The 20,912-nt window shown below is 42.8% G+C and overlaps 1 protein-coding gene across 2 annotated transcripts in view; it reads right to left on the reverse strand.

Annotated features, from left to right (window-relative positions):
• Positions 1 to 4,504: 4,504 nt before the first annotated feature.
• SLC9A7 (solute carrier family 9 member A7) overlaps positions 4,505 to 20,912 on the reverse strand; it is a gene marked incomplete at its 5' end in the record, with an annotated part of 143,545 nt that continues 127,137 nt past the window's right edge. For both annotated transcript variants that reach the window (XM_082681446.1, XM_082681445.1), the window contains 3 exons: positions 4,505 to 4,793; positions 8,483 to 8,588; positions 16,609 to 16,691. In XM_082681446.1, coding sequence (XP_082537572.1) covers positions 4,572 to 4,793; positions 8,483 to 8,588; positions 16,609 to 16,691 — 411 coding nt within the window. In that variant the 3' untranslated portion in view covers positions 4,505 to 4,571. The remainder of the gene's footprint in view (positions 4,794 to 8,482; positions 8,589 to 16,608; positions 16,692 to 20,912) is intronic.

Here is a 20,912-nt window from a genome sequence, read left to right on the forward strand (position 1 = left end):
TCCAAGGTTCATGTAGCAGAAAACTGGCTGCCTGTGTGTGCCATGTGGGCCATGGTTAGACTATACCCTGCTTACAAAAATAAAACTGACATCAAAAACTTTGGTTTTGCTCTTTACAATTTCTGCTAGCACTGGCTGACAAGATGGGTTTGTTAATTTATAAAAACTCTGCTTATGAAACTTGGAACTGGAAAAAAATGGTTTCTTTCTAGGTCTCGTTTTGAAAGGCTTGTCAAAGAGCCTACTTGCTTTTCCTCGTTAGACACTAGCATTGGTTTCCAGAATATTTCTCTGTAGATTGTTCTTATTAGGTTTTAGAAAGAGGGAAGGTCTTTTGAGGTATCCACATGGTGAAAGCAGCATTCAGGTGGGTCGTTTCTAAACTCTAACTCTTGGCCACTAGATGCCCTCAATTTACTGTATCAGAACGCAGCAATTGACACTGGTGAGCCAGATTCTCATTTAAAAAAACAACAGAAGAGATCAGAATTCAATGATACCAGTCTACTGTATTTGACAGACTAGCTCCTACACTAATTCACCTACAGAAGCAACATCAAAAAGCAGGCACGAAACCTGTCAAGTGTCCCATTTCTGAAGTGGAATAAGGAGTCATATACTTACTGAATCAGAAAGCTGACTTTCCAGATGCTCTCAGTCCAGATTGCATTTTATAGCAGATGGGAAAATCAGCTTTCTGATCTACCTCTTAGAACTCGCAATGGGTACCAAGGTAGGTTTCCAAGCGGATGATTTTCCCCTCTGATGAGTTGCTTGTTTGCCCTGCCAGCAACCTCCCCTGAGCGCATCAGTGGTGTTTCTACATTTAGCAATCATTTTGTTCACATTAAATAGCTGACATGATAACATTAACTTCCACTCTGGACATAGAAAGGGAGAGCTATGATGGGGGTTGGGAGGTGTGTGCGTGAAACAGACTTCTGTTTTGGAAAGAACCATTACTTCTTTGCCCGAGACTGAAATGTTCGCGGATAGCTGAGATAACATTTTTTCAGGTTTTCTAAAGAGATTTTGTCAACTGAACCATGAAGGACATTTTCAGGTCTAGAGAACACGGCGTAAAGAGCGCCTTGCTGTTTGCTTGATGAAACATTTGATGTCGCAGCGTGATTTTGGGCTGCAGGGCATCAATGCTTTGTCTGGTCACTCTGAGTCCTGATGGTCAGAGTCCACTTAATCACATATGCCCTTCCTATACCTGTTTCCTAGGAAGAAATACCAAATTTCTTTAAATTCCAAATTTCCTTCTTTAGTTCAGTTCTCCTTGTAGTCCCCAAAAAGAGTATGAAAAGGAATTGCAGGCGTTTTTGTCTTTCCTGTGTCAGTGCTACACAAAAGTTTGCATCTCCTTAATCACCTGCTACCGACACCACCCCCACGTGACAGCAAAGTGATCACAACTTTCCACTTAATACGGGGCCTCTGCTCAGGCAATAAATGGGCCCATCCTTACCCTGAGGAGTCCATCGTGGATGCAGGCATGGGGACAAGCAAAGTGTGAAGAGAAAGAAAGTTCACTTGACTGCAATGGGGACTATTAATATAATCTCAGGTTAAACTGCAAAGATACCATCTCAGAAACCTTCACATTTGATTAGTCTGCAGCTCAGTTAAGACAAAACCCCTTTTTTCCCACAGATGGGGGCAAACATGACAGGTTTTTAATCCCCCCCCGCCAAACATACACTCAAGTTGCCCATCTCTCCTTCTCACGCTCTAAGGTTTTCAAAAGTGACCTTATAGGTTGCACTTTTTTGTGTGTGTGTGTGGTATGCGGGCCTCTCACTGTTGTGGCCTCTCCCGTTGTGGAGCACAGGCTCCAGACGCGCAGGCTCAGAGGCCATGGCTCACGGGCCCAGCTGCTCCGCGGCATGTGGGATCTTCCCGGACCAGGGCACGAACCCGCGTCCCCTGCATCGGCAGGCGGACTCTCAACCACTGCACCACCAGGGAAGCCCTAGGTTGCACTTTAAGAGGTACATTCCTGACTTCTGCAAAGATTAGCATGAAACTCTCACAGCTGCCCAGTCTGTATTACCGATCAACAACTGTTTGTTCCACATGACTAACAACTAAAATAAAACGTTCATTGCTAGGCCATTCTTTAAGGTTCCAAATAGGGTCCACTGCAAGTTCTAGACTAGAGACTCTCAACCCTAGCTGTGTATTAGAATCCTTGAGGATCTAGAACAAAGCATGGCAGCCAGGCCCCACCCCAAACCTACTGAATCTGAATCTCTGAGGGTAGGGCCCTAGCATCAATAGTTTTAAAAACTGGCCAGGTAATCCTAATGTGCAGCCAGGGTTGAGAACCTGTGCTCTAGAGCATTCGACTACTGAACTGTCATCCCCCTAACCCAGAACAAACATGTTTATAAGATGACTTGGGATTACTCTCTCAGGGGAACTTTCTTCAGCTGGATGTACCATTACTTAGCAGTTTCGATCTGATTTCTGCCAGACTGGCAACACACACTCAGCCTTGAGTGAGGTGATTTCAGGCCTACTTTTTTGCCACTCAGCACAGGCATGATGCTTCTGAGAGGTGGAAGCATGTTGATGAGTGGACTCACTTCCCATGACCCCTGGTAAGGTCAGGATTAATCTCCACATCTTGCAAACCAAAATTAGGACGACAGGTCAGTGATTCACTCTGATCCACTGAATAAAAAATCCAACCACATAATTACAAACCTAGCTAAATTTTAGCCTTAGCAAATCTCCATTTACTTATATTTAAGTAGGTTAGAATAAAATGTTTGCAGTGAAGAGGACAAAGCCCATGGATGACCATAAAATCAAAATGGACTTTAGTGTAGATATGAAGGAAAGAGGGGAATAAAAATGATTCAATTATATTATATTGAACCATATGAAATTGCCCTATTTTTTTTAAATGGTTGAATGTCAGCAATTTCATATGGCTTAACCTAATAATAAAATTTTCCTGGTTTGCATAAATTATCAATTCAAAAACAAAGTATCAAGTAATGTCTTATTTAAAAATTAACCATTAAAAATGCGAGTCAAGAAGATTAAATGACTGACTTCATTATGGGTGTCCTAGACTGAACTGGGCCACTATTTTGTCTGCCATAATAAGAAAAATGCCCACATTTTATGAAAGCATTTTTTAGAAATTGGGTTTTCAAATATACTAGCACTGAAGCATAGAGACATGGGGAGAATCTCAAACTTAGTTTCCAAGAGTTCTCTCAGTATTTCACCTACTGCAGGTGCGGGCAGGTGGAACAGCTCATCCACAAAGAACCCAAGCTAAAAACCTAAATTTTAAAGCACACTTACACATTAAGCTGGTGCAAGGCTCCCCAGATACCAAGAAAATGGCCCTTCTCTACATGGCATTCAATGTCAAGACATCTGGATTCTTAATCTGTCTACAGTAGACAGAACCTTCCATCAAGGTGAATAATGCTGAACTTTTCATTGACTTGCCTCTGATTCCCCATGTGGCCACTGAAATCTCATGTATTTATTAGCTCAAAGTTTGGAATTCTACTCAGTCGTAAGAATACTATCTTGTATTTTTTTTGCAGTTAGTTTTGTTTGCAGTGAGATTTCTTCCCTCCGAATACTAGCTTGTTCCCTCTTAGGCTTCTTACTGCCTTCTCTTCCCTAGATAAAATTGCACCCCACAAATTGTGGTGTTATTTCTAAATCCACAATAGAACCCAGTCCTATTAATCGTTTTCCAGGCAGTCAGCTCATATGGGAGCCTTCAAGAACTGACTGATTTTTGCAGTGATATCACCATCAGTTTCTAAACAGTTCCTCCTGTCCTCAGATTAATTAAAAACAACAGTATAACACTATTTTGCCTTTGGTTTCAAACATTTCAATAACTTCTTCTTTATGGAGATTTCCAGAGAAGGAATTGGAATTCGTTCCCCCATGTTGAAATGTTCATGGACATATTTTCCAACTTTCAGTCTAGAGGAAACACAGGTAGCCAAAAAGGGCAGGAATCCTGATAGGAGGGTGCAGTCACGCAGCCTCGCTGCTGGAGCCTCCACTCAAATTGCTTTTTCATGTTTTCTGGCCCGTTTAACACCAGCTCCTCACAATCCTTGGAGGTCCAATCTCAACTGCCTTCCTTCACGGTCTTTTTCTAGCCTGTTCCCCCCCTTGCTATTCCTACAACCAGCTAGACCTGCATCTCTGTGTCTGGATATGAAGCCTCTCCTGGGAAGAACCCCCAGGAGTTCTTCAACCTGCCACATCTTGTTCAGATCTGCAGGTGAATGAATGAAGAGAGCATTAAAGCATGCTATTAGTTTGTTTGTTTGTTTAACTCTGAACAGCGCACTACTACGTGAACAAAGTGGGAATAGGTCTGCATTTGTCTTGATTTAGAGACACTTTAGCCCCACTAGCTGCGTCTTGGGTTAAATTTTAAATGTGAAGATATCTTCAGATCCCAATAAAATAGAAGTGTTTAGTTCCATTCAGTCAAGGCCCCACGTCAAGCTCGCAGCCATCCTCATCCCGCCAGTGGGCCTACCCCGTCACTCAGGGCTCGGGGCGGGGAGTCACGCGTTATCCTCCAGGGGAAACACTAGGCGGGTGCCCCGGCTGGAAACCTTCTGCTCTCCCATTCCCAGGTCTCGTTCCAGCACCTCCTCGGCGCTCGTGGGGGCTGCGTGGGAGCTTGAGGAGCCGTTCGCAGTCACTGTGCTGTCCCCGTAGGTCAAGGTGAGGTCGCCCTCGGTCAGGATGAAATCAGAGTCTTCCTCTCTCAGCGGCTCTTGGTTCTGAAACGTGCAACAAACACCATGAACATCAACAACAAATGGAAGACCACTATTTTCCTGGGCTGAAGCCAACCCCAACCTCAGCTCCTCATCTGAAAAGAGGGATCATAAAACTTGCCTGCCTTGAGCCTCTAGCATGATAACTGGATGCAAACTGTAGAGTGCTAGTCAATGTAAGGCTGTTGCTGAACCAGCACTTCAAACACCAGAAAGCAGTTCTGATTTTAAATGCCTGACAGCTTGGGGACAAAAAGTGACAAAAGGGAAGAAAGGGAGATCAGCTCCAATTTTCGGCTTCTCAACCCACAAAGGTAGGAAGGAGTAAGGTCCCTGGGCAAACCTACAAATAGGTTTCAGGTCCTCTCTTCTTTGGGAAGGTCTTCCGGGGGTGGAGGCGGCCTCCTGCCCTGTACAAACCACCGTAAACCCACCTGGTTTACAGTTGAACTACTCTTTGTCCTAGTCAGCAATTCAGGGAAGAGGATAAGCCATAATTAGGATTTCCTTCCTGTCCCCACAGAAACACCCTGATGGGAAGGAAGCCCTCAGGTGGATGAAGCAAGGGACAGAGAGGGAGGGGACGTTTTCTCGAGCATCTATTATACGTCTGCCAGGAACGTCACAGAAGGTCTCATTTGATCCTCACCCCTTCCCTATGAAGGGCACAAACACTTGGGTCACAGAGAAGAAAACCTGAGAGAACCCATGGAATTTGCCTGTGGCTGTCCAGCTGCTTGGAAGCAGAGTTAGGATTTATGCTGTCCCTAGACTGGTTCTACCCACATAAAAAATGTGAAAAATCACCCCGTCGGGAAGAGGACTGGTGGGGCATCTCATGCTAGGCAGCGGTGGTAGCAGAACAGACAAGGCTGAGCAAAGCAGGCTAAGTGGCAGCCACTTGAAACTATGAGACTACGGGGAGAGTGTCAGGAAGCAGCGTAAAGTCAGGCACAACCTTTCACCCTCCGATGGTTTAACAAGCAAAGCAAGGGGCCCCCGCTGCACGGCCGTCAAACACGGGGAGCTTCTTCCTTGAATGGCAAACATATGCTTCCAAGCCGCTCCACGTAAACCGTTCTTTCTCTCCTACTTCCCATCTCCCTTCAAAGTGCATTTGCAGTCCTTCAGCCTCGTGTATGGTGTGGGATGCTGAGTCTACCTCCCTGACAGCCATGTGGCCCCCACTCAGTCTCGCTGCCTGAGTTTGGGGTAGATTCTCCCGTGTCCGGGCTGGGGATCCCCATCTACGTGAGAAGCCACCGAAGAGCAGTGACCTCCTCCTCTTCCTGGCGCCCTTGCTTGCGCTGCTGACCTCTTAGGAGGTGCTAGATCAACGCCTGTTAAATGCACTGACCTAGGGAGGACCCGTGGGTTCTGGCCCATCTCTGGGCACGTAAGAGTGACAAGCACATGCTTGTTTTCTGCATTGTTTCTCAGTGACGTCGGCTTCTCCACTCTCCACAGTGTGACTCCACTTAATCAGGGCTCCGGCTTTTTTAACAGGCAAGCACGCAAGTCCTCTTGATTGCTGCCTCCATCCCTCACCGGAATGAGGCAGGGAGCAAACGTACAGTTCAATTAACATCCTTGACTCGGGCAGAGCATAATTCTAAAGCTCAGTCCAAACTCCCCAATTTCCTCCTCTCCATTAGTAGTTCTGAAAGTCCTGAAACTCCATCTGCTCCATGATGGTTTTCTTAACAACAGATGACATCATGTTCCCTGTTTTAGCACGTTCCATTTCTCCTGTTCATACATGTGCTAAGTAATGTTTTTGTTCATCTCTGTCAAAATCTCTCTCCCAGGGCTCCTTAGCTCCCAATGTTTAGGAGAAGACTCTCCTGGCACGTATTTTGCTGTTTCGAGGTTAGGAGCCACACGGGGACACAGAGGAATACAGAACAACTGCATGTGCGGGGAATTCTGCAAATGGAGCCAAGCCCCTCCCTCCCCAGCAGCACAGAGGAACCCCCAGATGGAAGCTCCGGCGTGGCCCACTCTGACCCCTCGCAGTGGGAAGCAGGGCCACAATTCACTGACAGGAGAAAACAAGACTGGATATTGTCCCATTCCATGATGAAACTCACAAGCCCAGACAAATAGTACCCCAGGAAAGGTCACTCAGAAACAAGGACGTAGTAAAACCCAGTGGAGAGAGATTTCCAGATGGAAGCTTAAGGAATCCCACACCCTTGAATTCCAGATGACAGGATTGACAAAAGTTTTGTTCAGCTGAAGGTTTGTGTAATTACATAACTAGCTGTCCAGTGAGGGCTGCTATGGAAATGGAGTGAAATAACCCTGCAAACACCTGCAAGCAAGAGTGTCGTGGGAATGTGTGCATTTAAATAGCCACAGATCATTTTCGTTAGGTGGAAGAACACTGTTTTCTAGGCGGTTCTCAAACCTAAATTTCATTTACAGTTAGTGGAAATGAGGAATAACGAACATCTTCCATATCTCCCAAAGAATCCTGGTGAAGTATAAAACGCCCTCCAGGTGATGGGAGGGCCCACCCCAAAGTGTGTCAAACAGCCCAGAGAATGGCTCATCTGATGCCCTCACCCGGCACTAGACTCCACATGGATCCCCCTCCATTCTCTCACCTCTGGCTTCCTCAGTTAAACTTCCAAAGACTCTTTGCTCTCATTCTCTCAGCAGCAGGCCTCTCCGTGTCTGGAGGTGGCTGGGACCCCAGTCAGGACCTCAGCCCAAGGCAGTAACGGCAGAATAGAGGGTGGTTCTTGCCTGTAGCCCAAGTCACCGCATCTTGGGTTGGCTGTGGGGAGTCCACAGCCCAAACATTACCCCAGGAAGCAAACCTTGGGCAGGCTCTGGAAGTGGTCAGGGGAGCACTTTCAATTTAAGTCCCTGGAAGTATATTGAGTTTATGCTGAGTTCACAGTAGGCCAGATACCCCTAACTGATGTGTGAGGAATAGTTGGTAAGCTTCCGATTAGGTAAGGTTTTTATAAAGTTTTCATAGTGGGTTAGTTACTTTACTATTACAGACACATGAAAAGTGACCCTTGTAAAACCTAAGTAAGAAGGAAGGCTTTAGAAATTGGTTAAAGGAGACTAGAGCTAGAAGGCAAAGAAACACGTAAGCCCAGTGAAACAAAATCCAACAGTGTAATCAGTTGGAGCTTCTTTAGCGGGAGAAGTGAGGATGCCGAGTCACTACCCTTTGTTTCTGATGATAAAACACATCCAAATGGCCCACACTGTCACTTTACACAGAGGTCCAAACTGAGCAAACTATTTAGCATTCAAAATAAGACAGATTTATTAAATAAAATGGGATGGGAAATTATAAAAGTAACTTTTTAATCTATTGGTCTGTATCCTTCCAACATAAAAGGAAAGGTAATTAGCATTATTACCTAGGCTCATATTCCACTAAAAACTCACCATAAGCATTAAAAATCACTTTACAAAACCGGGAGCAGTTCTAAGGAAATGGTGTTCTTGGCATCTGACCCATTTTTTGTAATTTAAAAACAGTTTATCAGAGGTGGCACAGGAATTCCATTTGTATATGGGGAGGGGCTGGGGAGGCTGGAAGCCTCAACTATCTTTAAGAGAAGGAGACGTTGATGCTGTTCTCTGTCACGTTTGGTAGAAATTCAAAGCAAAGGCCATAGCAGAACTGCAGTGTTACCATAGCAACCTGGCCATGCTGTACTTACGTCGTACACCTGGGGACTGGTCAGACATCGAGCGAGCAAGCCACACCAGGCTGGGAGAGTGGTGGTTAATGGGGGGCCACTGTGTGTGAGGATGGGCTTCAAGTAACTTTAAAAAGAGAATTAAGGAAAAGTGCCTGCAAAGAAAACACACACCCAACAAAATGTGTTTAGAAATCCCAAAGAGTAAATCATCTGGCATTCTACCCCCAAAAAGCCTCTTTTCCCCCATTTTACCAGTACAATACAGAAAGTACCTGTAGTCTGCAACAGTCTGAATCCAAGATTAAACTATGCCCCAACAGCCTTAAATGTTACCTGTTAACTTTCAGGTTGGCGGTTCCTCATTTTCAGTTAAAAAGAATATCTGATTAATTAGAACACCCTTCTGCCTTCTTTGTTATGCTGAATGAGAATTTTGGTTTTGATCAGCCTTCCAGCTTTTGACACACAACCAGCTCATGTTTTGGAAACAGGAAATCGTGTAGCGGGAGTGGAGATGTTACAGCCCCTGGGTCCCCTCCCCCCAGAGGTCACATGGTGGAAAAGTTCGAGGTGGACAGGACCTGAAAGGACTCGGCAAAAGGCAAAACGGTTTCACGAAGGTCACTCAGACCTCAACCTCCCACCTTCCCATACAGGACTACTCTTCCCTCTACCTGCTGCCTCTCTCCCAGACTCTCCAGCACAGTTTCTCCACCTCGACACTAGTGGCATTGTGGGCCAGATCACCCTTTGTCGTAGGGGGCTGTCCTGCGTTGTAGGATGCCTAGCAGCATCTCTGGCCTCTGCCCACTAGAGTACCCCCAACACTTCCCTCAGGTGTGACAACAAAAATGTCTCCTGACATGGCCCAGTGTCCCCTGAGAAGCAAACCTGCCCTCAATTGAGCCCCCTGTTCTAACATGAAGGTCAACTGTTCTGTGGAGACCGGCTCAGGGTTTGCCAATCTACGGATATTTGTGCTGGCAAATGTGCAGCCCTGTGTCACATTACGATGGAGCTGGGACCATTTCTGATACCCAGAGCCAAAGCAATGTGGAAAAGGTGGAGACCTACAGGGCCCCCTCAAATGCAGGAAAGGCCAAGAGACTTTAAAGGCAGGTGAGAAGGAGTCACAGCTGTCTGTACCCAAGCTGATGACTGCTCCGAGCACCATCACTTCCTGTCTTCATTCAGAGCAGCATGAGAGAGAAAAGGCTTCTCTACAGGAGATGGAAGGGTGAGCCCTGGGTAAAATTCTGACTGGGAATTACTCATCAAAGGAGGATGTGCGGGCTCTGCTGGGCCTCTATAAGCAGAACAAGCCCCCTCTGACTGCTGTCCTCATTCCTAGAAACAGCCCCTACAGGCCTATCAGTTTCCTTGTGTCTTCAGCTCAGAAGCTGACAGCAGCTGGATTTGCAGAATGACTAATACAAAAGAGTTCCGGTGAACCCAGAGGCTACCTTTTAGTTCCCTGTCTTGGGCAGTTCAAAGACAAGCTCGCTCTTCCCAAATACAGAAGGCCCTCTAACAACTTCTTTAAAAGAGAAAAAATATTTACAGATAGATTTTAAATATTCAGATTGTTGGAAGGGCAAAATTGAAATATCAAGCCTCCCTCCCACCCAGTCTTTCTGGTAATTTACCATTACAACTTTATAGAATACAGTTTTTTTCGCCTATTTCCTGATTTATAAACTGTAGTCGGCTTTTAGCTCCCTCTTATGAAGGATGGTAAATTTAATTCATTTACATTCCTGCCTCTTTTCAATTTTTTTCCTTTCTAATTTTTATTTATAATTAATTTTATACTGTAGATATATAACATTTGCATTCTGTAACTAATAAGCAAATATCTGCTTTGTCTATGGACTGAGCCTAATGTTAAAGACCAATAAGCAGCACTTGTAATTTATGAATATTATTCACTGTAACCAAGCAGAGTGGTTGGAATACTATTAAAGGAAATGTAATACAATGTCATTTAAACTTTGTTAGAAAAGAACATTTGAGTATCTTGCAAAAAAAAAAAAAAGATCTTCTTTTAATTTCTTTTTGATCTTGTTCACTTCTTCTGGGTTATAACAAATCACTGTCCCCTTAGTTGGATTTTGTTTTGTTTAATCCTTATGTTATTTTCCCCCCTTCTTATAGAGTCTGCACGGTGCTAAACTTTCTGAATTCTTGCATGTCTGAAAGCCACCCTCCTTTTTTTTACTCTTTTTTTTTTTTTGCGGAGCACAGGCTCCGGACACATAGGCTCAGCAGCCATGGCTCACGGGCCCAGCCACTCTGCGGCACGTGGGATCCTCCCGGACCGGGGCACGAACCCGCGCCGCCTGCATCGGCAGGCGGACTCGCAACCACTGCGCCACCAGGGAAGCCCTGCTCATTTTTGATTAACAGTTTGGGTATAGAATTCTAAGCTCAGAAAAAATTTTTTCATCCTAGGACTTTCATTTTGTTGATCGTTTCCTTTGCTTTGCAGAAATTTTTTAGTTTGATGTAAAAAATTTTACGTGTTTATTTTTGCTTTTGTTGCCTGCGCTTTTGGTGTCAAACACAACAACAACAACAAAAAATCAGGGCCAAGACCAATGTCAAGGAGCTTTTCCCCTCTGTTTTCATCTAGGAGTTTTATGGTTTCAGGTCTTACATTTAAGTTTTTTTTTTTTTTAATTTTTTTTTTATTTTTTATTTTATTTTTTTAAACATCTTTATTGGAGTATAATTGCTTTACAATGGTATGTTAGTTTCAGCTTCACAACAAAATGAATCAGTTATATATATACATATATTCCCATATCTCTTCCCGCTTGCGTCTCCCTCCCTCCCACCCTCCCTATCCCACCCCTCCAGGCGGTCACAAAGCACCGATCTCCTGGAGGGGTGGGATACATTTAAGTTTTTAATCCATTTTGAGTTGATTTTTATGAGTGGTATAAGATGAGGTCCAGTTTCATTCTTTTACATGTGGCTGTCCAGTTTTCCTAACACCATTTATTAAAGAGACTTCCCTTTTCCAATTGTGTTTCCTTGGCATGTTGGTCTTGACTCTATATGCAAGGGTTTATTTCTGGACTTCTTATTCTGTTCCTTTGATCTGTGTGTCTGTTTTTATGCCAATGCCATACTTTTTTGATTACAGTACCTTTGTAATATAATTTGAAATCAGGAAGTGTGATGCCTCCACCTCTGTTCTTCTCCCTCAAGATGGCTTTAGCTATTTAGGTTCTTTTGTGGTTCCATACAAATTTTAGGATGGTTTTTTTTTTCTGTGAAAAATACCATCAGAGTTTTGATAGAGATTGTACTGAACCTGTAGGTTGCTTTCGGCAGTGTGGACATTTTAACAATATTAATTCTTCCAATCCATGAACACAGGTATCTTTCCGTTTACTTGTGTCTTCTTCAATTTCTTTTGTCAATGTTCTTTAATTTTCAGTATATGGATCTTCACTCCTTGGTTAAATTTATTCCTAAGTATTTTATTGTGTTTTTTTTTTGCTTTTTTTTTTTTGCAGTACACGGGCCTCTCACTGTTGTGGCCTCTCCCGTTGCAGAGCACAGGCTCCGGACGCACAGGCTCAGCGGCCATGGCTCACGGGCCCAGCCGCTCCGTGGCATGTGGGATCTTCCCGGATCGGGGCACGAACCCGTGTCCCCTGCATCGGCAGGCGGACTCTCAACCACTGCACCACCAGGGAAGCCGTATTTTATTGTTTTTGATGCTACTGTAATGGATTTGTTTTCTTAATTTCTTTTTTGGATAGTTCATTGTTAGTATATAGAAATGCAACTGATTTTTGTATGCTGATATTATCTCCTGTAACTTTAGTGATTTAGTTTAAAAGCTTCAAGCAATTTCTTGGTAGAATCTTTAGGGTTTTCTATATGTGAGATCATGTCATCTGCAGAGACAATTTTACTTCTACCTTTCTGATTTGTATGCCTTTTATTTCTTTTTCTTGCCTAACCGCTCTGGTTAGGATTTCCAGTAGTGTGTTGAATAGACATGGCAAGAGTGTACACCCTTGCCTTGCTCCAGATCTGACAGGAAAAGCTTTCAGCTTTTCACCATTGAGTATCATGTTAGCTGTGGGTTTGTCATATGTGGCATTTATTATGTTGAGGTACATTCCATCTATACCTAATTTGTTGAGAGTTTTTATCATAAAAGAATGCTGGATTTTGTCAAATGCTTTTTCTGCATCTATTGAGACGATCACATGATTTTTATTTTGTTACTGTGGTGTTCACATTGATTATGTGGCATCCTCCAGGGATAAATCCCACTTGATTACGATGTCTGATCCTTTTAATGTGCTATAGAATTCAGATTTTTAGTATTTTGTTGAAGATTTTTACATCTATGTTCACCAGGGATACTGGCTTGTAATTTTCTTTTCTTGTAGTGTCCTTGGTGGGCTTTAATATCAGGGCCATGCTGGCCTCAAAAAATGAATTTGGGAGTATTCCCCCATCTTCAATTTTTTGGAAGAGTTTGAGAAGGGTTAATTCTTTTTTTCTTTTTTCTTTTTTTTGGCTGCACTGCACGGCTTGTGGGATCTTAGTTCCCCCACCAGGGATTGAACCTGGGCCCTCGGCAGTGAGAGCCCAGAGTCCTAACCACTGGACCTCCAGGGAATTCCTGGATTAATTCTTCTTTAAATGGTTGGTAGAATTCACCAGTGAAGCCATATAGTCCTGGGCTTTTCTTTGCTGTGAGGTTTTTAATTACTAATTCAATGTCCTTGCTTGTATTGGTCTGTTCAGATTTTCTATTTCTTCATGATCCAGTCTTGGTAAGTTGCATGTTTCTAGGAATTTATCCATTTCTTTTAGGTTATACGATTTTTGGTGAATAATTGTTCACAGTAGTCTCTTAGCCTATATATTTCTGTGGTATTAGTTGTAATGTCTCCTCTTTCATTTGATGTTATTTATTTGAGTCTTCTCTTTTTCTTAGTTTAACTAAACGCTTATCAATTTTGTTCATCTTTTCAAAAAACCAACTCTTAGTTTTGTTGATCTTTCCTATTGTTTTCTGAGTCTCTATTTTATTTATTTCTGCTCTGGCCTTTGTTATTTCCTTCCTTCTACTAATTTTGGGCTTCGTTCTTCTTTTTCTAGTTCCTTGAGGAGTAAAGTTAGGTTGTTTGAGATCTTTCTTTTTTCTTAACGTATCACTTAATGTATCACTTATCACTATGAACTTCCCTCTCAAAACTGCTTTTGTTGCATCCCATAAGTTTTCCTGTGTTGTGTTTCCATTTTCATTAGTCTCAAGATAATTTTAAAATTTCTCTTCTGATTTCTCCATTGACCCACTGATTGTTTAGGAGTGTGTTGTTTAGTGTCCACATATTTGTGAACTTTCCAGTTTTTCTCCTGTTACTGATTTCTAGTTTCATACTATTGTGGTCGGAAAAGATACTTGGTATGATTTCAATTTTCATAAATTTGCTAAGACTTGTTTTGTGACCCAACATATGATCTATCCTGGAGAATGTTCCATGTGCACTTGAGGAGAATGTATATTCTCTTGTTGGATGGAATGTTATGTATATGCCTAAATGTCATTTAGTCTAAAATGTAGTTCAAGCTCAATGTTTCCTTATTCATTTACTGTCCAAATGATCTGTCACTTTAGCATTTTGTCACTCTCCTGTGAACTCTCTCCAATTTTCTCTACATCCTTTCCAAGCCCAGTGAGTAACATGCATTCTGAATTACAATGTAGACAAAGTTCATATAACTTAAAAAAATCCCTGGGGGTTCTATTTTAGTTAATAGCAAACAAGGTAATTTGAACCATCTTTTCAACTGAGGCTAACTAGAAAAGCTGGGAAAATAAAACACAACAAAATTTTCTGCTTAATGGCATCAGAAAGCTACCATGGCAGTGAAGAGGGCCAGAGTCTGGAAAAGGAAATCCAAGAGGTGAGCCCTGCACACGGTGAGCCACGTTTTCCCTAAAAGCACCCGAGAAGCTAAGCAGAGCATCTGGCAGACTCACAAAAACAGAGTGAATCTGACAAAAACTGGAGTCCAGGGTCTTCTGAGGAAGTCTACATAAATACTCTAGGCTCTAGGTTGGAACCCTAGAAGAAAGGGCACACAGAAAACAGACTAACCCTCACAGGAACTGAAGCCCAGGTTCATATCACCTTTATTCCCGATTGGATTAAAGTGATCTGGAATTGCTCATTCCCCTAACCTTGCCACTGACCAGATGTAAGGTAAATCACCTCTGAAAGATGAAAGATGATAACCTCATCTAGAGCATCTCAAATTTTCTCTATACTTTTTCATTGCTCATGTCTGTCACTTATTTAAAAAAAAAACAAACAAACACAGAAGTACAGAAGGTAAACAATAAAGCTCCTAGAAGATATCATAGGAAATTGGCTTTATGACTTTGGAGTAGACAAAGATTTCTAAAACAGAACACAAACAATAATAACCAGAACAGATAAGATCAAGAAATTGGATTGGACCTTTTGTTCATCAAAAGATTCTATCTAAAAGTGAAAAGGCAAGTCACAAGTAGAGAAGATATTTTTTTATCACATATAACTAGCAAAATACTAATATCTAGAATACAAAGGAACTCTTAAAATTGGTAATAAAAAGGCCAATGACCCAAGAGAAAAATGGGTAAGAGACTTGAACAGGCACTTCACAAAGGAACATACCAAAGGGCCAGTAAATATATGGTAAGGTGCTCAACCTCATTAGTCACTAGGTAAATGCAAATTAAAACCACAAAGGAGTATCATCTATAAAAATATTGAATCACTGTGTTGTACACCTGAAACTAATATAATATGTAAATCAACTATACTTCCATTTAAAAAAACCACAATGAAATACCACTATAAATCCACTAGAAGGGCTAAAATTAACAAGACTGGCAATACCAACCGTCAGTGAGGATGTGGAGCAAATGGAACTCTCATATGCTAGAGGTAAGTGTGAAAAGTGGTACCACCATTTTATAAAACTGTTCGACACCATCTTCTAAAGTTGAACCTTTGCATGTCCTATGACTCAGCAATTTCACTCCTGGGTATACTCCCAACAAAAATGTATGTAAACATGCGCCAAAAGACATGTATAAGAATGTTCATGGCGGTATTTTTCATCATAGCTCCAAATTAGAAACAATCTACATGTTCATCAACAGGATGATAAATAAATTATGATATAGTCATACAATGAAATACTATACAGCAATGAAAATAGATGAACATGGATGAATCGCACAAATAATGTCAAGCCAAACAAACCAGATACTAAAATATAAACACTCTATAATCACATTTATACAAAGTTCAGAAACAGGTAATATTATTAAGTGTTGCTAGAAGTCAGGAGAGTGGTTATGTTTGGGGAGGAGAAAGGGGCAGTAATTGGGTTACGGCATGAGGGGAATTGGTAATTTTGTGTTTTGTGACCCGTTTGGTATTGAGTGTACTTATTTTGCAATAACTCGCAGAGCAATTATGATTTATGTACTTTCCTATACGTATTCTTTATGTCAATAAAAAAATTTTAAACACTTTCAAAGTCTCCAAAGACCATATATAAGCTACCTACCCATTTGACCGCTATGTCAACCTAAGAAACCATGGAAGTGTAACTTTTTGGTTTTTAATTTTTCACCTGGGGCCAAGTGAATCTACTAGAACAGAGTCTGCCTTGCATGTGGTCCAGTTAAGGCCAGGATCAGACTTGGCCAGACCTGGTTCAGCCAATAGGAATCATCCTCTCCACATAGATTAACTGGCCAACCTCCACTTCCCTTCCTGACCACAGCATGGTTCAAGTGGAATTTTAACTAATTCACCTACACAGGCATATTTCCCTTGGACACAAAGCTCTGAAGTGCCACGTGAGTCTACCAGGCTGTGGACTGGCTACCCTAATGATGTGCAAACATTCTTCTTGGCCAGAGAGATGCTAGTTATGACTGCCTGTGGTTGAATGATCATTGCATGTGTCCCAAGAGAGGACTGACTACACCTGTAGCAGCAAGCACACATCTTTCCTTGCTCATCAGAAGTCATTCACTGACAACTCAACAAGAGGATTTCATCATTGATGTTGCACAAATACAGGGAATCCTCTTAAAAGGATACTTGTGGTCAAAGCTGTACCACAACCTGAATAGCCATGCACTCTCCTGCTTTGTCCGGTTTCCTCTGGCAGTATCTGGACCATCCTAGGAACAAACAAGAAGAAAGATACTTAGTTGCAGAAAAGGGATTGAAATACGGGGAAAAGCTTCCCTTTTAACCATAACCTTTAGAGATTTTGAGTTCAGGGTCAAACATCCTGTATCACCAAAATTTCAAGGATTTATAGGGAGGTAATATTTTAAAAGAAATCAAATAAGTCCAAAAGGCAGACAAATCCATCCCCAAAGAAACAGGCTTGGTTATGTCTGAGAGTAGACCAACTCAATGTAGTACAAAATTTCTTTTGGCATTTTTACTGTAATTTTCCTCAGAGTGCCTTTTAGCAGGTTAATTACCCTAAAGTAGTCTAGATCCTAACAGGCCCAAATTGATTTATAGAGAAGATTAAAGAAAGCATCTGTAAAACCAACTTTCCAGGTCCCCCACAGCTGGCCTGGGGAAATCACGCTTGGTTGAGTTTCCTGACAAACCAGCCAAGGGCTCTTTGTGGTCCTTACCCAGGCACCTGCATTGTGTTCCAGGCAGTTAGTAACTTGCCCTCCCAGCTTTAGGAAGGGGGGGTGGTGGGCAGGGGAAAGGGAGCCAGAATCAGCATCTCTGTTATTTTCTCTGCCCTCAAGTAGTACGTTCCTTTACTACTCTTCTCATGCCTTTCCAACTCAAACATCCCCATCATTTCATTTTCAAAGTAACTGGCACAATCAAACATTCATTTGTGGTTTAGGAAATCTGTTCTGTGTGAGTAGGATAAGCAGCACAATTAATATTAAAAAGTGGACTGATGGCAGCAGTCTGAGGGCAGTGCTGGGGTTCTATGTTGCTGGATGACAAGCTCTGAAAGTACAGGCTGCTTGTGAAGTGCAGCCATTTTCATCATCCTCCTCTTGAATGTTCTAGGGAGAGGCAGCTCTACAAGTAAGGAGCAATCAAGAATAACCAAATAGGGCTTCCCTGGTGGCGCAGTGGTTGAGAGTCCGCCTGCCGATGCAGGGGACACGAGTTCGTGCCCCGGTCCGGGAAGATCCCACATGCCGCGGAGCGGCTGGGCCCATGAGCCATGGCCGCTGAGCCTGCGCGTCTGGAGCCTGTGCTCCACAGCGGAAGAGGCCACAACAGTGAGAGGCCCGTGTACCGCAAAAAAAAAAAAGAATAACCAAATAAAAGTTGAGTCAACGATTACAAGTATGTAGTTCCAAATCGCAGTGGGTGTAAATGCTACCTGTAGTAGAGATGCCAAGAATGAGTCAGAAATCTCTGAGAAGGTAAGATACAGACAAGCATAGGGAGGGAAGTTAGCAAGCACTATTTAAATTCCTAATATTTCCAACGGCAAAGATGACTTTTAAAAACAGTGTCCCCCACGGTATTTGAGGAATGTTTAGTGACATATATGCAAATGGCTTAGTTAAATGGGCCCTTCTGTGGATGAGGAAATAAAAAGGAGAGACCCCAGAGACCAACTTTATTTCACATTTTAATAAATCACATAGGGAAAAGGGGGCACAGAAATGTCTCTATTTGCAGATAACGATCATTCCTTCAGGTAATTAATTGCTAGCCCAATGACAACTCTAGGGAGATTTCAAAATGCCACACGACTGAGTGGAAAAGCGGTAGATGACTTTTTTGAGAGATGACCGTTTTACGAAAAAAATTAAATGCTTCTTTATACAGTGATAGGCTCTAAGCTCTTGGTTCTAAGTGTCTGTAGAATCTTACTAAAGAAAGAACTAGCAAGATGATAAACATCTTCTGGAAGGATGCTATAAACCATTGGGCATAAGACAAGTTCCCCAAAGTCACTTGTCTGCTCTTCCACTAAAATAACAATGAAAATGGCAAACCCCTATTCTGTCATCCTAACCTCTGCATTATCAAATCACAGTGCATTCTCATCACCTGTAACACTTAAGTTCTTGCCATCCCACCTTAAGGAAGCTACAGGAGACTGACCTATATAAGCCCCAAGAGGGACAATGAAAATGAGTAAAGCAAGGGAAAGGCTTTTTTTTGAAGGCAAATTAAGAAAAGGTCTTTTCAGGCTACAAAGAGATATGCCTACAGTCCACAAATAAGATAAAGCGACCTTAGAAATGTAAGACACTAAGAGCCAACCCTGAAGGGTTACAAATTCAGGGCAAATAAAAAGTGCAACTCTGTAACGGGGGTGTTAAACAACTTCTTATTCTAAGAGATGGGGCCAGAAGCATGATTATGTACAGGAAGAACTTGGATAAATCCACATATAGAGGCTTTGGGGAAATCGGGGAGGGTCTGTGGAACAGGACTGATTTTTTTAAGCTGACCCAGAAGACAACCAACAACTGCTTCCTAGCATGATTTGGGCGGCTACCACTCACAAGCCAGCCAGCCCTTCCTGCAGGCTCCAAGCAGGGATCAGTGTGGGTGCAGGTGATCCTACAGTAGGTGGGCCGCCTGCCTGGGCTGCCCAGAGAAAAAGCGGGGACTTGGCTCTCCCACCATGCCCTCCTCAAAACCTCCATCCCCACCAGGACGGTTCACACTCCCATGTCTTTAGTTCAGGCTGCTTCTAGAATCCAGAACACCCTTGCATATTCTCACCTTCTTCCACCCACAACACCTACCTGGCTGATCCCTATTCATCTTTCAAGGCTGTGCACAAGGATGGCATCTCTGAGAAATGTTTCAAAGGCAATGGAGTGCTCCAAGAGGCGTAGGTGTAACCATCACAGGCTTTCTCAACAGACTACCTGGGCCCAAGTCCTAGCTCTACTCCTGACTGTGCCTTTGCCCTGCTGTGTGACTCTGGGCAAGTTTAAATTGAGACATAATCGACATATAACATTGCGTATGTTTAAGGTGTACACCAGTGTTGGTTTGATGTTTATATATTGCAGTTTGATTACCACCGTAGGTTAGCTAATGCCTCTATCCTGTCACATAATTACCATTTCTATCTTGTGGTGAGCACAATTAAGATCTAGTCTCTTAGCAACTTTATAGTTTATAATATAGTATTGTTGACTACATTCACTATGCTGTACATTAGCTCTCCAGAACTTGTTTATCTACTAGTTGCAAGTTTGTACCCTTAAACATCTCCCCAAATCTCCCCCTCCCCCATCCCCCAGCCCCTGGTAACGACCATTCTGCTCTCTGTCCTTATGAGTTACACAAGGGATTTTAAAACATTTTACTGAAATTGTTAATAGAGAAGCCCCTTCAGGAAAATAAATACCACTAGCTCTGCTTATCACCAATTTTTGAGCATGAAACAATGAACGGCTATTTCTCTTGCATTCATTAAGCACCTACTGTGTGCCAGGTACCATGCTGGGTGCTGGAAACACAAAGAGGAATGAGACCCAGCACCTGCCACTTGAGGAGCACATTTCCAGAGGGGGAGACAGACAGACAGATACATATGGGGTGAAGAAAAAGAAAGCAGATTGAAGACCTGGGGAGTGGCAAAAAGGTCCTATTTTGAAATAATTTTTCTAGAACTAATGAATAATGATTCCTGGGTAGAGTTATATTTCATTCCATTCTTACTGTTAAGAGATGTATTTTTTATGTTAAGGTCATTACAATAATGAGAACAGCTTATTTTTTTTTTCAGAGATGGAGCAGAATACTGCCCCTGCCCCCCAAAGATTTCTACATCCTAATCCCTGGAGCCTGAGTCTGTTAACGTTACATGGCTAAAGGGGCTTTGTGGGTGGACTTAAGGTTTTCCAGGTAGGCCCAGTATAATCACACGGGCCCTGAAAAGTGGACAAGGCGGGCAAGAGAGTCAGAGAGATGTGGTGGGAGAAGAGGCAGGAGAGATTCAGAGCATGAAGTTTTCATAGTTGGAAGTGGAGGGGGTCAAGAGCCAGGAAACGCGGGTGCTTCTAGGACCTGAGCTTGACTCCCAGCCAATGGCCAGCAAGGAAACAGGACCTCAGTCCTACAAGCACATGGAAGGGAATTCTACCAACAACCTGAAGGAGACTGGAAGTGGCTTCTCCCCCAGAGTCCAACCCCACTGACACCTTGATTTTGGCCTTAAGAGACCTAAAAGAGAGAAACCAGTAGAACCCACCAGACTTCTGACCTACAGAACTATAAGACTGTGTTGTTTTAAGCCACTGAGTTTGTGGTAATTTGTTACAGCAACGATATGAAACTAATGCAGAGCAACAGAGTACATAATTGATGCAACCCGATTTGGGTCTTTTTCATGTCCCTGGGATGATGGGGCCAAGATTTCTCAGAAGCGG

This window comes from Grampus griseus (genome assembly GCF_964374135.1).
Source record: "Grampus griseus genome assembly, chromosome: X".
Classification (NCBI taxonomy): Eukaryota; Metazoa; Chordata; class Mammalia; order Artiodactyla; family Delphinidae; genus Grampus; species Grampus griseus.